Source organism: Populus nigra, chromosome 11, assembly GCF_951802175.1.
Source record: "Populus nigra chromosome 11, ddPopNigr1.1, whole genome shotgun sequence".
Classification (NCBI taxonomy): Eukaryota; Viridiplantae; Streptophyta; class Magnoliopsida; order Malpighiales; family Salicaceae; genus Populus; species Populus nigra.
Genome location: NC_084862.1, coordinates 6,431,881 through 6,449,721, shown reverse-complemented (window position 1 = coordinate 6,449,721; position 17,841 = coordinate 6,431,881). Strand labels below are relative to the sequence as shown.

The 17,841-nt window shown below is 32.4% G+C and overlaps 1 protein-coding gene across 3 annotated transcripts; it reads right to left on the bottom strand.

The window, feature by feature from the left end:
* Positions 1-13,227: 13,227 nt before the first annotated feature.
* LOC133667958 (protein NRT1/ PTR FAMILY 5.1) lies at positions 13,228-17,486 on the bottom strand. Of its 3 annotated transcripts, none has more exons than XM_062087672.1 (4): positions 17,109-17,486; positions 16,463-16,680; positions 15,204-15,760; positions 13,228-14,286 (listed from the first exon to the last, which is right to left on the bottom strand). In XM_062087672.1, exons 1-4 carry the CDS (start codon positions 17,209-17,211, stop codon positions 13,389-13,391), a joined length of 1,776 nt encoding a protein of 591 aa, XP_061943656.1. In that variant the 5' UTR covers positions 17,212-17,486; the 3' UTR covers positions 13,228-13,388. The 3 variants fall into 3 exon arrangements, with proteins under 3 accessions (XP_061943656.1, XP_061943658.1, XP_061943657.1); XM_062087674.1 differs by lacking the exon at positions 17,109-17,486 and adding an exon at positions 15,872-16,357 and having other exon boundaries at positions 16,463-16,601; XM_062087673.1 differs by lacking the exon at positions 17,109-17,486 and having other exon boundaries at positions 15,872-16,599.
* Positions 17,487-17,841: the final 355 nt, after the last annotated feature.

Here is a 17,841-nt window from a genome sequence, read left to right as displayed (position 1 = left end):
TCAAAACAACACGAGTAATCTTAAAAAATAAAATTTAACTAACAATGTTTTAAAATGATCTATATATTTTTTTAATGTTTAGATAACAACATATTTAATTGACTTGGATCAAACTATGTTAATAGCTCAAATTCATGATTTAGCTTATAATACTATGATAATCTTATAGAAAACAAATAAAAAAAAAATATAAAGTCTAATTCTCAATTAACTCAATTTTGAATGATAATTTTTTTTTTAAAAAATCAATTAATAAAAGATTTAAAAAAATAATCCAAGTTAACTTGTCAAATTCTTTTTCTGATCATAAGACCGAGATATCCCATAAAAAGCAAATCAAAACAAATTAAAAATTTTAATTTCCAATCAGCTCAACGTTGAAAGATGAAATTAAAAAAAATCAATTAAAAATAAATATAAAAAATAACCCGAATTAATCTTTCAAACCTATAAACTAGATCATGAGACATAGATAGCCTCATAGAAAAAACATAAAACAAATGACTTGATTTAACCCGAATTAACCTGTCAAATCTATGAATCTGTTTATGATATTGAGTTAATTTCATAGAAAGTAAATCAAAATAAATTATAAAATTTAATTTTCAATTGGTCATCTCAGACTTAATGTTGAATGATGAAATTTGTGAAAAATTCTAATTAAAAATTGACACAAAATATGAGTTAAGACAACTTGGATTAACCTGTTAAGCATTATTCCCGACTCATAAGGCTGAGATAACCTTATAAAAAATAAAACAAAACAAATGATAAAGCCTAATTCCTAATCAAATACAATATTAAATGATGAAATTGAAAAAAACCAATTTACTAAGCTAACTGGGTTAACCTGTCAAATCCGCGACCCGGGTCATGAGACGAGAAAACCCAATAAAAAGCAAATCCAATGTTGAATGACCTATTATCCGAGTCATGAAATCAAAATAACCTCTTAGAAAAAAAATAACAACCCAATTAAACCAGGATAAAAATACCAAAACTAACGACTTTGATCATGAGATTAAGATATCCTCATAGAAAAAAATTAAAACAGATTATGAAACTCAATTCTCAACCGATCCAATGTTTATTGATGAAATTGAAAAAGAAAATCAATTAAAAAAATACAAAAAATAACACAAGTCAACTCGAGTTAACCAATCAAATATTTTTCTTGGGTCATAAAACCAGAATAACTTAATAGAAAGCAAACAAAACAAATTATAAAATTTAATTTTCAACCAACTCAATATTAATTGATAAAATTAAAAAAAAATATTTTAAAAAAACTCGAGTAATCTATTAAACCTATAATATGTCTATAATAGGTTGTGAAAGTGATGTAACTAATAAAAATTAAATTTAATATAAAAAAAAACATTGATGAAAAAATTTAAAATTCATGAGTTTAATGGTTTGGAAGTAAGTTTTAATCTTTTTTTTTTAATTTATTTATATTTTTAAATTAATTTTTTTAGTACATGTTATATTAAAAATTAATTTTTTTAAAAAAATATTTTAATATTTTTCCAAATAAAAAATGTTTTTTAAAATAACAATTACAGTATTTTCAAATACCCTCCTCCAATTGAGACAAAATTCGAGTTCTGCAATGAAACATTTTAAGAGCTATCTATTTCAAAGATACGAAGCACTTTCTTTGTATTAATTGTTTGAGAATAAAAGGAAGAAAGAAACAATGTGTAAAAGGTTTGGATTGAAATGTTTTAAAAGGAAGTATCAACATCGTAAATTGACAAAAGAAATTAATGATTATTTAAGCTTCTAAATGCCATTATATTAGCCATAGATTTTATACCCGACCCGATAAGCGGCCCACCAGATCATCTACGATCAATCACTCAACCACCATCTCCACCCTCCTAAACAACCACCTCAGCCACCGTCAGCTTCGCCAAACAAACCATGTTCACTCACATCCACCAATAAAGCCATCAAGAATAGGGTTTGGGTTTATTAAAAGTAACGACAAAAGAAAGAACAATAAGCGCAGATCTGAAAAAAAAAACATAGTTTTGAGAGAAGAAAGGGAGAAACCAAGATGGTAATAGCATGAGCGAGAAAGAGGGAGGGAGGGAGAGCGGCTGCCGAGAATAATAAGATTAGAAGAACGGGGTACTAGGGTTGGAAGGGTGAGGAAATGGACGGCGAAGATGAAAACACCATATTGCACACGTAGGGTTATTAATGATTTAAAAAACTTTAGCAACCGTTGCTAGCCTGATGCTAATCTCGAAATTTTATGCTAATTAATGGTTAATTATTAATATTTTATTAGTTATTTTTTAGGTTATTTTTTTAAAAAAATATAATTAGAAGATAGAAATCTTAAATAAAAATATTTTTATTATTTTTGATGGATCATGTGTTTTTTATATTTTTTTATTTTATGTCTATTTTTTTAAGATAAGCCCAAAAAATAATTAATAAGTTAAAAATATAGATATCTTTTGATTGATCCATTTGACTCATTGAATTGTATGATAATAACCAATAAAAACAATTTACACTATTCTTGGATTTATTCATAGAAAATTCATACTCAAATATTAGGGATGTTACAAATATAAAGTGTAGTTTGTCCATGGTCATTGGTGGAATATGAAAACTCAAGGTCTTCTTTAGCTAATAACAATTTAGAGGCATGAGCTGTGTTACCTGTCAATTAATTTTTTTTAATGTAATAAAAAATATTCAGGCTATAAAGAATTATTTAATTTTTTTATTAATTAAGTTTAATAAATCAATTGTATCTAAATATCTGTTTTGTTCGAGTTTAAAATTAAATCAAATAAAAGTTATCCTAACAAAACTCAATCAACTTTGCTAATGCAAAAAATGTCTTGGTGAACACATCAATAATTTAGTCAACAAATTAGTGAATTGGTAAAAAGATTATAATAAAAAAAATATATATAAAATTAAGAGAATGAATTGGAAAAAAAAAAAACAGGAGCTTCACAACAAGAATTATGTTTGCACACTCAACCAAGACTATAACTACATTTGAAAGGCCAAATCTTTTCATGAGATGTAATGGCGTTTCGTCATATTGACTTGCAAATGTAGTGGTGGACACATCAATAATTTAGTCAACAAATTAGTGGACTTTTACTACATTCAAATTGCAATATCTTGACCATGAAAATTACACTTAACATCCAAACTCAAACAAAATCTCAAAATCAAATGAAATGATCAAATATAATATAACATAAACATCACAAAATCTTTTTCTTTTTTCTTCTACACTAGCCACAACATTATCTTTTTCTTTCTCTCTACTATCGACCACCACTATGCTTCGTAGTGTTGTCAAGCTAAGTCTTTATAAATTAATGCATTTTTTATCCCTCACTAGCCACCACCAATCCCAATCCCAATCCCAACTTACCTACTCTCTAGCTTTTTCATATTGAAAACCCTAAGATTTTCATAGGCCACCAATTTTGTCAATTTCGCTTTCAATTTTAAGGTTGATGTTGCTTTTTACCACAACTTGATATAATATTGGTTTTGCATAATCGATGCTATTTATTTTTTTGATCAGATGAATGCATCTTGTATGACTATTGAGTTTTTTTTTAAATGATTGTTTATATGAATAATGAAGATCTTTTTTTTTTAATTTAGCCCTTTTTTTCATATCTTTATTTTTATTTCAAGGTAGTTATTTTTCCCTTCAATTTTACCCTTAGACTTTTGTAATAGTCATTCGGTTTGCATTTGGCCTAGTCCATTGAATTGTGTCATGACAACTCCCACATAGTTTAATTTTAAACCTAAATTAAATAAGGAAATGGGACGAGATGTTTTGTTTTCTATCAATATCATTTTTTTTCTCAATTTTATTTTCAAACTTTTTTTATTGGTTTGCCAAGTAACTTTTGAACTAATCAAGTTGACTAGGTCACATCATGACAACTTCTACACGATTTAATTTTAAATTCGGGTTAGGCATGAAGATGGCTCAAAGGTTTTACTATGTCAATTTCATCCTCAAATATTTTTTTATTGGTCAGATAGGATGTTTTTAGACTGACCAAGTTGACCAGGTCATGTCGAGACAGCTTCCACACAATTTAATTTTAAACTCAAGCTAGACAAGGACTCCAATAAAAAAGTTTTAAGGTTGACATATTATGCTGAGTTTAATAAAAATACCATTCTCTATGACCGAAATATTGTTTATTAATTTTAAAAAAAATAATATGACTCGCAGCATAATACAGATCTGTAAACTAGTTTATAATAAGTGTTAAAGGAATTAAATATGATAAAAAACAGCATTGAAAAGAGGGAGCTGATAAAACCTGAGTTCTGTTAATTAAGAATATTGTAAAAATTATTCTTGGAGTTACCTAATAACTTAAACTTTTAGGTTGATTTTGTTTTTTGATATAATACCAATTTTTTGCTAATATAACAACCACAAATTTGAATTTTACCATCCTCACTCTATCTTTTAATTAAAACTAAATAATTAAACACAAGGTAGTGGTTAATATGTAGGGGTGTTCAAAAAAACCGAAAAACCGATTAAACCGAGAAAACCGGAAAAAAAATAACCGAAAAAACCGAACCGTGAAAAAAAACCGATTAAACCGATTAAAATTTTGAAAAAACCGACCGGTTCGGTTCGGTTTCGGTTTTTTAAGTCTGGAACCGGAAAAACCGAACCGAACCGAACCGAACCGAAACCGAAAAAAACCGAGCCAAACCGAGCCAAAACCGAGCCAAACCGAAAAAACCGAGCCAAAACCGAGCCAAACCGAAAAAACCGAGCCAAACCGAGCCAAAACCGAGCCAAAACCGAGCCAAACCGAAAAAACCGAGCCAAACCGGTTTGAACCGGTTTTTGCTCTAAAAAACCGAACCGAACCGAACCGAAACCGGTCGGTTTGAACCGATTTCGGTTCGGTTTCGTTTTTTTTTTTAAAAAAAAAAATTCGGTTTGGTTACTTTTTTTGATAAAAACCGAACCGAACCGAACCGTGAACACCCCTATTAATATGTTAAAGAATATTAAAAAAAAATCCATTATGGAAGCCTCACCCATCAACTCCAATTTGTTTTTAGTAGAAATGGTTCTTTAATAAGTTTAAATTCATGCTGAAGAAATGTAAGAAGAATATAGGAAGAAACTTAAACTTTTGTGTTAAAATAATTATTTTATAAGTTCAAGTACATGCTTAATAAATGTGAGACGAGAATAAAAGGAATGAATGTAATTAGTATGGAATAATTAATTTTTATCTAAATAGATAATCTTTAATAATTAATAATAGTAATAATCATCATCATATATTTTTTTAAATAATTAATCTTCTTATAAAAATTATTAATAATAAAAATCATAATTTTTTATAATGAAAAGATTTTAAAATTATAAAAAATTCCTTTTCATGAAAATCTTTATTAATTGTCATAACTCAATTCTGGGTTATTCCCCAAAATTCACTTTTTATCAAAATAAAAATCAAAAAAATAAAATAAAGGCTGACAACATGGAGAAAACAGGCTAGGGAATCAAGCTGCAAATTTTTTGGAGGAAATTCAAGGCCTAATTATACCCCATTATGCCCAAAATTGAGAAAAAAAATACAAATTCAAGGTCAAATTAAATGATTATTAGACGAATTTGCATAAAAATTAAGTCCGATGACATAATTAAATTTTTAATAGGCCAATTTGATTTAATCATGGGCCAAATTAAATTTTAATTATGTTTAAGGATTAATTTGGGTTCAATTGAAGGATTTAACTTAATTATACTTTCAATGGGTCAAATTAATTTTATTTGGGGTTGAATTGGTGAAAAATTAAGTTTGGGAGCCTAATTTCGGCTTAATTGAGAATATTGAAATTTTAAGAGACCAAATTTAATTTTTACCAAGTTAATTGATTGAAATTAGGGGCCAAATTGCAAAAAAATTGAAGTTTTGGGGTCAATTAGGGGTTAAATTGAAGAAATTGAAAGCCAAGGATGTTTCTGCAACATGCGGCAAAATTTAGGGGTTTAATTGACAAAAACTGGGGGCAAAATTGAAGAAATTGAAAGTTTAATGGTCAATTTGGGGTTAAATTGACAAAATCTGAGATCAAGGACCATATTGTAAAATGCGCGTAAGTTCGGGGTTCCAATTGAATGAAGTTCATTAGGGGTTTAATTGCATTAAATCAAAAGTTTAGGGTCAATTAGGGGTTCAATTGAAATCAATTGAAAGTTGGAGGACTAAATTGAAAATCAGTTAAAATCCCTAATTCAATCCAAAACGGCGCCGTTTTACATTAAAAAAAAAGACCAGACGGCACGTCATCTATTCACTGTTCATTGTCTTCTTCTTTTACCCGAAAGAAACTGCTTTGGAGCCTTATTTGCAGGTTCATTTAATGCTTGATTTCTCCATCAAATCGAACAAAACTTGCATGAAATGGATCCCCTGAAGTTCCTCTACATCCCCATGTGAATGTTTCAGGATGAATGATAGCACGACGACATCGATGACGGCGTGAAGAGGTCAACTCAGGCAGCCTTTTTCTGCAGATTTGACAACTCAGGGAGGCTACTTTGAACCAACGGTTGGGATCCCTACCAACCAAATCAAGGGCTGAAATTTTACCCCAGTGTGGACGAGATTACCCTCCTCCACCGCCTATTAATAGAGGGTCCGTTGATGACTTGAGGGAGGAGAAAACCGGGTCCAAAAATTACAAAAAACCAGCCTTCTCCCCAATTTTTTTTGCAACGAGATTTCTCTCTTCTTTCTCTCTCCGTGGTGGCCTTCAGCCACCACCACCCTTATAACCGGTCTTCCCAACATCACCTCCACCATAGGAAGCCACCTATCGACCACCGAGAGCCACCGTGACTCTCTCATCTTTGCAGCTCCTCTCATTTTCTTCTTCTTCTTTGCTTCCTCTGCCACCGGCCACTGTCACCTTAGTCGAAGCCTCTTGAGCCACTGGCCCAACATCCCCAGCACAACCAAAGACCCTCGCCACCTCAGGTGGTTCTCCTCCTTGCATTGCCTCCTCCTTCTTTGTTGAGACCGCTGCATGCAGAATCCATTTCTGCATGCAACGGCAGAATAATCAACATGCCTTTGGGCCAGGCCAGTTTTGGCCTAGCTCAAATGGATGGGTTGATCCGGCCCGACCCCTTTTTAAAAAAAATCCAAAAAAATTTCAAAAATCCTTTGAAAAAAATTGTGATTTTCTCACATATTTCCTTTGAAAAAAAATTGTGAGTTTCTCACATATTTGTCTATCAATTTTACATAATATCGGGTTGTATATTTATACTGTAAAATACAAATCTGGTATTAAAATACCCGGTTTTCTCAGAAAAGTTTTTTTTAAAAAAATTCAAAACATTTAAAAAAAAATGTCAAAAAACTTTTAAATCAATTTCCCTTTTTTTTTTTAAAAAAATTTGTTTTCATGTATACGGTCAAATCCTAAAATGTTTTCAAGCATATTTTCATAAAAATAAAAATTGCATCTTTTTCACGTTTTAAAATGCAAAATGGATATCATAACCAATTTATAATTATCCATTAGGATTTGGCCAACATGTCAAAAATCATTTTCCAATCTTTTTTTAGGATCCAGATGGAGACTTTAATATTTATGACGTGCAAAATTACACGATAAAATACACCCTTAAGTATTAAAGATACAAGATGTAAATAAATGCGATGCTAATATTCAAACTTTAGAATGACTAGGATTTAACCTGATAAGGTGGAGACTCTCTCATGAAGAGAAATCTGTCTTGAGTCTTAGAAAAGACTAACAAATAGAAACTCGATTTAGAAAAAAACAATCAAACAACAATGCACCTTACCTTAGGTAGGGTGCACTGGGGATGATGTGTCTTCCTGTTGCACAACCAGTCCTTTACTTAGACTCTTGCAGACCATAGGTTTCTAGTGACCATAATACTAGGTGGCAACTCCTAAACATTAATAATAATTTTATGATTAAATCCAAAAACTTTTCCCAACACACAACACCCTTCATCAGGAGGTATGACAAAAAACCTCCGCCGTCGCCAGATGACATCGTGACGGCTCGTGCCCCCCGTGACATTAATAATAGAGATAGAGGTTAAAATTAGATGTAATATGTTAAAATAATAGTAACGGGGGAATGAATGAATTAGATAAGTGATTTAGTGAAAGGGAATATTTTGAGGTGAATAAGAAGAAGAAATGGGATAAATTTGAAAAGAACGGAGGGAAGCTGAAATTTATAAAATTCCAAGTATTTCTAATGGTGAAGTCTGATCATCAAAAATTGAAAAGAACTAAAAACAAATTTCGATCAAGTTTGCAATGACTTGACTTGTGATTTAAAAATAAAAACAATATTAATGAATTTTATTAGATAGCAAATCTGAGGTCATAAATTAACCTTTTTTAAAAATAGAAAGTTTGTTTAACTTGTTCTTTTTGTTTAATTTTTGATAAATATTAGAGAATTATATAAATCATATATTGAGACCTTATCTAACAGCTTAAGCTTTGGGGTTGAATTTGTTCTTTGACATGACATCAGAGTTTTGATGACCAAGTGGTCACGAATTCGAATCTCATTATCTCCTAATTATTTGATAAAAATTAAGCACAAAATAGTATGAGCATTTCAAGTGCAAGTTTCAAGTGCAAGTTTTAAGCCGAATTTAAGGGGGTGTGTTAGAGAATTATATAAATTATATCTTGGGCCTTCATCTAATAACTTATATTTTTGGGTTGAATTGTTTTTTTGACAATAAAAAAAAAATATGAAGGATAAAAAGAAAAAAAAAAGGATGCAAAAAAATAAAGGGAATAGAAAAAAATAAAAAAAATAAAATGTGCTATTTTATTGACTTTTGGTAAAGGTGAATCAAAATAACACCTCAATCATAAACTTTTCTCATCAACCCACATGTGATTTGAGATTCGGTTGTGTAATTTGTATGGTGGTGGACTAGAGGTATTAATGAGAAAAAAAAAACCTCTATGCATGTTATTGCTAAGTTTTTTTTTGTTTTTTTTTTTTTGGGGAGGGGGGTGTTTTGTCTAAATTTTTTTTGGTATTAAATAAATTTGTTTAGAATATTTTTTGTCGAGTTAAATTTTCTTATAAATTATCTCTTGTTTATTTTTAGCAAACACAATGATTTTATCTAGAATTATTGTTTTTTTTTTTTTTTTTAAAAGTAATTTTTTACGCTTGTTATAGCAAAATTAACAAGAACATGATTTTTGTGCTTGTTATAGCAAAATCAACTGACGGATGCAAAAAAAATGGGAAAGAAAGTTACGGGAAACCTGTCGTCTGTCGAAATTTAGAAAATATCTGCACCAAGCATCACACGTGCAAACCATTTCAGTTACAACTCAGAATTGTTACCAAAAAAAAAAATAAATAAAATATTAAATGATCCAGTGCTTATTAGAAACCCCCAGTTCGTACAATACAGCACTAGCTATTAATGTGCCACGTATGAGTAAAAGCAACTGGTTGCTTTTTGACGTTGTACCACTACCGTCTAGTATAAAAGCCTGGTGGGCTCCACCAAAAATGTGAATGGGCCCGTATTTGTATGTTTCTGTTTCCAATACATTATCTTTCTATTTTATCCATGTGTGTAATTAATTTGCACAGTAGAATAATACTCTTAAAAATAAAATAACCTAAAGTTTTTTTTTTTAAGTTTAAAGTGGGTGTCTGGACCAGCTTTCGCACATCTCGACTAATCCGGACCTGAAGTTAATAATCATGTAAGCTTTTAGTGACCATCATATGAGCAACCATAAGATTCGAACATGAGACCACAGAGAGAACAAACCTCTTAATTTTAAATTTTTATTACTGGGCCATCATCTAAATGGTTAAAATAACCTAAAGTTTCTTCACATGAAGCCTTGCCTAAATTATCTTAGACCACTAGCTTATTATAAAATCTTTCATTAAAAGATAACAAAGTTGGGTCGATGAATGACAAAGAAATGAGTGCATTGTGGCAAATACATAAATTAATTAATTACAGATACAAATCTTGAAAATTATTCTAAGAATAAAGAAAGAAAAGCTGACAACACACAATGTGTGGTTAGAAGAAGTCAAAGATGAATAATAGAAAAACAATTGGATCGGTCCTAATTTTGAGTAAGCACAAATGGTAGGATATCATGTAGAAGGAGTCAAGAACTCAAGTGATGCAATATTTTAATCAGAAAGAGGTCAGTAATACATAGAGCAAATTGTATATAACCATGTATGTAGTAGTAAATTATCTAGTGAAAAAAATTTAAAATTAAAATATTTGTTTTTTTATGGTTTCGAGTTTGAACCCTATGATTGCTAATATGATGACTACTAAAGTCTTACATGGTCGTTAATTTTAAAATCCGTGAGATTACTCAAGTTATATGCAAATTGATCCAGACATCCACGTTAATAATAAAAAAATAAATGAATTGTATATTATTAAGCACCACTTTTTAGGGTTTAGACTAGTAACAACAATGTAGGAAAGATTTCAAAGAAAAAAACAACAAAAAATAGATGGGTAAAGACAAACATATTGTAGCTAAATATTTTACGTAAAAGAAGGTGTTGAATATTTTGATATTATAACATAGTTTAAAGTATTTATGGATATTAAATATTTTAGGTAAAAGAAGGTGTTGACTAATGATTTTTATACCAGGGAAGGATCTTGCTAGATATTTCATGAAAATATAAAATTCATAAACGATATGTATGGAAAAGCAACTCAAAAGTTTTGTGAAATTGCTACTTACTTCAATCATATGCCTTGTATGCTGGGATTGTGTGCACAACACTGACTTTAATGCTACAGTAAGCATGATATCATAGTTCGCATTTGTTAAATAGCATGCAAAGTTTGATAAATTTAACAAGTATTTAATTCTTAAAGTAATGAAAATTTAAAGAAATTGAGACCATCTTAGAATTAAATATATATAAAAAAGATATAATAAGGGCTGGTTGTGTCTCGATAGATCAAACTTTTAACATTGAGAAGCATGTCTTGATTTTAGACATTGAAGCAATTTGAAAAAACATCAATATTAATTTCATATGATGTTCTAGATGTTCTCAGTGCAATGGAAAAACAAATAAATTATTGCCCTAGATTTAATTTGGTATTAATTCAAGATTTGTAAATATTTAAAACAATTAGGAATGTGTCAATAATCTAATACTTGGGCTCGTTTGAGAGTGTGGTTGCGGTTGTTTTTCAAAGTGTTTTTCACTTGGAAATGCATTAAAATAATGTTTTTTCTTAAATTATTTTTGATATCAGCGCATTAAAATGATTTGAAAACACTAAAAAAACATTAATTTAAAGAAAAGAAAAAAATACAAAATTTTTAAATTTTTTCAAAAACGTTTTTAAAACACAAAAATAAACAAAACCTAATACTTCAAGGAGATTGACATAGATCCATTGCTTTTGTTTTTTTTTTGTATCGGAAATGTTTTGATAGACTCTTGTATTATAGAACTCGCAACGTGACAAATAATTGGAATACCATGGAAAAAACAATAAAATTAAAAGAAATATCAATGGTCAAAACTAGATGTTTTTTAGGCAAAATCCACTCTAAAGGTTTAATGAGAAAAAAACAAGCTATATACGTGATTGACATGAACACTAGGGCATATAAAGTAGTTTAGTTTGGTCTAGTAATTATGGGTGGTTGAACCTAATATTCTTAATGGAGCTCAAATGTTCGATAATGAACATGTGGTTGTAGCACCAAGGCAAGAGCATGGCAAAAATGAGCTTCACCTATATGAATATACGGTTGTGGTGCCGCTGGGTAGTTTTTTTCGTAAATACTCGTAAAAACTAGGAGGAAGCACGAGGTGAAAATAGCACTACAATTTGGTGAATTTCTCAAAGAAATATATATGTAATTTCATGCGCATATCTTTTCTACTTTGGACATTCATAAATCATGGTTTAAAGCTTAATGCTATCGATCATTGATTTAGTTCAAGTCGTGAGAAGTAAACAAAATTAATAGTTTAATTTAAAAGTTACCATTAAGATTAAAACTACGTGTTTTAATACCATCATTTCAGTGGAGAAATGTAGCTTAGGGCATAAAAAGGTTGTGAATTCAAGGATTAAATTATAATATCAAAAGAGTCAAGAACTAAAATAAAAAAAATTAAAAGTTTGAAAAGGTATTTCAGATATTTGGTTCAATTATTGTGATGATACGAGGATATATAGAGCATCCTATTTAAGTACTGTTGTTGACCTTGTTTATTGATAGTAGGGGTGTTCAAAAAAACCGAAAAACCGATTAAACCGAGAAAACCGGAAAAAAATAACCGAAAAAACCGAACCGTGAAAAAAAACCGATTAAACCGATTAAAATTTTGAAAAAACCGACCGGTTCGGTTCGGTTTCGGTTTTTTAAGTCTGGAACCGGAAAAATCGAACCGAACCGAAACAAAAAAAAACCGGAAAAAAACCGAGCCAAACCGAGCCAAAACCGAGCCAAACCGAAAAAACCGAGCCAAAACCGAGCCAAACCGAGCCAAAACCGAGCCAAACCGAGCCAAAACCGAGCCAAACCGAAAAAACCGAGCCAAACCGGTTTGAACCGGTTTTTGCTCTAAAAAACCGAACCGAACCGAACCGAAACCGGTCGGTTTGAACCGATTTCGGTTCGGTTTCGGTTTTTTTTTTTTTTTTTTAAAATTTCGGTTTGGTTACTTTTTTTGATAAAAACCGAACCGAACCGAACCGTGAACACCCCTAATTGATAGTATAATTATCGATAAACGTATGTTAGAAGCTGAAATATTACTTTTAGATTTGTAAAAATCTTAGAGCTGCTAAAATTTATATAATTATTAATTTTAGAGTTTGTGTGATTAATCAAGCTGTATACAAGCTACCTAAACACCAACATTAATTTAAAAAAGCATTATCTTTAGATTTATCAAGTTTTTTTACATTTTCTTTTATTTATTTGTTTAAAAAACTAAACAAGTTTTAATATTTAATACTATTAGTGTTTTTATATTAAGTTTTGAAAGTGTTTTTTTTTTTCTATTTTAAACTTAGTATCAAGTATTTTGTCCAATCGGGAAAAGAACTCCAAGAGCAGCTCTCTATACAAGAAAAGGGAAGATAAATAGCATTTCACACAATAAGAACAGAAATGAAATATAAATTCTTTCTGCATAATTCTATTTAAATAAGTTATGTTCCCCAATAAAATCTAAGACGAGAAACTTCAGTTGACGTTCGGCGAAGAAGAAAACAGGAAATGGACATATATATCTTACAATATTTAGTATGATCTCATTATGGATCTGTCAACTTATACTTGCAACCCTAGAGGAGACGTGTCCATGGTTTTGCCGTCGATTCGGATACAATCCTCGTTCAGTGCTTGTAGGGTTTCCTTCTTGTAAACATATCTACTTGATGCCCACAAGAAGACCCCTAAATTAAGGGCAGATATAACTAAGAGGAACCCGTAGTAATAATCCAAGTGGGAGTCATTCAAGTTGTTGCCGATCCAGCTCTTGCCTCCTCCGGTCCCTGTAATCTTGGCAACCATTGTTACTAGAAAGCTATTCAAGAAGTTGCCGACACCGATCCCACTAGTGAAGAATGTGGTTCCTAGGCTTTGCATGTCTTCAGGAGATTGATCGTAGAAAAATTCCAGCAATCCGATAGCATTAAAAACATCAGCGATTCCCAGCAGAACATACTGAGGCAACAGCCAAAATATACTCATGGGGACGATTTCCTTTGGCCCAACAACGTGGTGCATTCTTATGACGTGCATTCTTCGAACTTCAACAGCGTAAGCGATTGCAATGGCAATCACTTGAATGGCGAATCCGATGCCCAGCCTCTGAAGTAACGTGATTCCCCTTGGGTTTCCAGTCTTCTTACGCATGAATGGTACAAAGAAACGGTCATACATTGGCACGGAGAGAAGCATTGAAAACGTCACAAAGCTACCGAGTGAAGCTGCTGGAATTTGGAAGTTTGGGCCCAAGTTGCGGTCCAACGTTGTCCCTTGTTTCACAAATAAAGTGTTGATCTGTGCCCATATGGTACTAGGGATTAATGTCACTAGCCATATGAGCATCATTCCAAAAACGAGCTTGACTCCTTCTACCTGCGTCACTGTGCATGATGATGATGATGGGTTTGAGGTATCTGCATTATTGCTGCCATCTTTGATCGCGGCTTTGTCCAAGCACCTGAGCACACAATTTTGTATTTTACTCTATTTAGTTCACGAACACTTAATAACCAAACAAATGTATAATTGTGGATGGTTTGATTAGCAATAAGCTCCATTGAAGTCAAAATTAACAACTAAACAAATATTCTAGTCTTCGAACAATTTCCTGGGTCTCAATTGCGCGATGACTCCAAGTCATTGTTCGTGGATTTGCTTTAGAGATGGACTGAATACTTTCTAATGCAATGCACTAGAGGATTCCACCATTGTGTTTCACATATAATTTTGGTTGGACGGTAACCAGTGGTGGGGCATGGGGGCGCACCACTGCAATGTACGTGACATAATTTTCCTGTTTCAGAAACAACTTGACTAGAATGGTGACCATTCATTAACGATGAAAAAAAAGGAATACTGTGAACTGTGCACATGGAAAGAATTTATTATAACGAATGGCTACCAAGCCACGAGGACGCCCTGCTTTTGCCTTAGGCACAGCAGATTTCCTAGTTAGGCACATGAATTTGAGGGGTCCTCTCCCCACCGCTCTTGCAGATGCATTAAAAGGCTATACGGTTTTTTTCTGTATTTTCTTTTTTTTTTTACTACAAAGTGGGACTTCGAGATGAAAACATCCTGGATTAAGGAAGTGTGTTAATCTCATTTGATTTACAGCTCAGTGCCTATAAAAATAACCTGTACTGACTACTAAATTTGATCATGCCTCAAGATTCCATACACTAATGAAAAGATTCATTTCTAACCATTAAAACTAAACTGAATGTGTATTTTTACGGTATAATATTAGTCAATACATACATCAGAGACGTGCAATATTTCTCACATAAAATTTCTGATTAGCATGAATGTACGGGCAGTTATACTGGTATAATTTAGTCTGACAAATTAACTTGTATCTACTATACAGCTCACCTCAACACTGGTGTGTGGTGGACCTGCCGTTTTCCGGTTTGAATGTAATATTGCAGGTCAAACTCCTGAAGCTCCGAGGGACTGTTAGGGAGCTGAAGTTTCCTGTTGTTAAAGGCAGCAATGAGGACTTGAAATAGCTCCCTTGCAGGGCTCTTAGTCTTTCTAACTTTATGCCTGTAAATTGGTGTCCCTAGATAGAATATAAACAGGGATAATAAAAGACCAACTGCAGGGATACCATAGCCTAAACCCCATCCCAAGTTCTCTTGAATGTACACAAGGCAGAGAGTGGCAAACAGAGCTCCCACAAAAGAGCTGAACATCCACCAGTTAAAGAATGAGACCTTGAGCTTCTTTTCGTGTGGGTTATAATCATCAAACTGGTCTGCACCAAAAGTTGATATGTTGGGCTTCGTTCCTCCTGCCCCTATTGCTATGATGTAGAGAGCAGAGTAAAAGAATGCGATTTGCAAAGGGGAGGCCTTATTGCAGACTCCATTTGTGCATGTTGGTTTCATGAACTTGAATGAAACTGCCATTGTTAGTAGTATCATTCCCTACACATAAACTTGCAGGTGATCAGTTCAGTTCCTTACTTGAAAATACACAACCTGTTAATTATAACGAATAAAATCTTATTAAACACGAAAGATGTTAGCTTGACCTACTACTGTATTAGGGGCAAGTAGCCTTGCACCACTGGTCATGAAACACGAGTTGGAATTTTATGCAAAGAGGTGTTTTCCTTTTGTTTTTATTCTGCAATTGTTATATGATTAACCGCTGTTTTTTATTGAAGAAAACAAAAACTTGAGTCATTATAATCTGTTTGAACAGACATTTCAATAATTAATGGTTGGCATAACCTGGTCATAATTAGAACAAATCAATGAACGGGATAGCTACTGCTCTTCGTGGGATTAATTTAAATCACACACTTGTGGAGGACAAGAATGCAGCTCGGTATTCATGATACAAGCCAATAAATCGAACTAGCAATTCATTGACCCCACAAGCAAAAATCACGAACCCAATTGGCCTTCGAAAGTAGGTGACGCCAAAATATTTATGGCCCCAGCAAATACTCAACTGTGTTTGAAAATTATAGCTTATGAATATATAGCGAATCACAAGGGATATTTAGCTCGAAAATCCTGCCAAATTGCTCCTGGAATAAGTAGACTTTCTAGTGAAAGACAATGATTAAAGTTTGCTTAGTGGAGACATCAATTAATTGATTAATTAATTAATTAATTTACCATTGCATAGATAAGAGATGACACAGTGAACGTCCAGTATCGACCCAGGTAAGTATCTGCTATGTAGGCGCCGAGTATTGGTGTGATCCACACTGCTCCTGACCAGTTATTCACATTCCTCACCGATGCAACCGTCTCTTCATGGAGTTGGGTGGTCAGGTAATTCACCAAGTTTGAAGCCACTCCATAGAAAGCCATCCTTTCAAATGCTTCATAGCCTGCCAGTCAAATACTTAACATGAAACCAAACTGTACGTGTTGAATTCTCAAGCAAGTTACATAAAAATACAGGTAAAGAACTTCGATGATGAGCAAAAACAAAAGAAACTGGTAAGAAAAATCCTGTAACGAATAAAGGTTTGTGATTATAACTATTAGCTAGATAATATTTAAAAGCAAAAAGTAAGATATATTCGGTTTTCCTTGTGATCTCTATGTACTTGGTTGTAATCAGTGACAGATTCGATTCTCCATCATACGCAGCCATTAATTTTGCTAAAGCTATCGACTACAAAGATGTTAAAGTGGGCAAACAACTTTGAACATTACCTGGAAAGAGAGGAAGGTGTTTCAATGAAGACACGTTAGTCTTGCGAGTAACGATCAATTTAAACAGAAGGGTTGCAAGCAGGAAGAGGAAGCTTACCAACCAGAAAAGCACACGCTTTCCATTTCCCAGTTCTGGAGGCTTGGACAGGACGCCCACGGAGATCTACAGTGCCATCTTGGGTGCAGCATTTGGTATCCATCAAAGAAACTTATCGATTGGAGGTTGACAGCAGTGAGAACAGAAGATATCGTAAGAGCAAGAGTGTTCAGGGTTAGTAGAGCTTGTAGCACTTTATATAGCCGAAATTGGCCAATTGCTCCCTGTGTTCCGAGAAATAAAGCGCGCATAATACCGTCACATTAATGTTTTATTTGAACAGTGCTAACCCAAGAATGCCCCGAACCCTGCTTCCGAGAAAAATAAATTCGGAGCACCTAACCATGAAATTAGCAGCAGGCGTCTTGGCGTATGGCTTCTCGATCTCATAAAAGTTGGGTCTGTAATAATAATTATTTATCTATGCTTCGATAGGATATGGTTTCATATTCTCGGAAGTGGGTTGGGGTCATTCTTGACTTAGCATTGCTACAATAAAAAAATAATGTGTGGATATGATGCATAAGTCCATACAATGAGTGCTAGTAGTCTAAAGTATTTCTTTTTTGAAAATTCTACGCAAGTTATGCATTTACAGGTTAGGAATGTTGGGTATGTTGGGTTGTGCCGGCTGGTCAAACAAATTTTTTCAAGTAACTAACAAGATCCATAAATAATTAAGGTAGTTATAAAATATTTCAATCAAATTGCTATTTTGTTTTTTATTGTCATG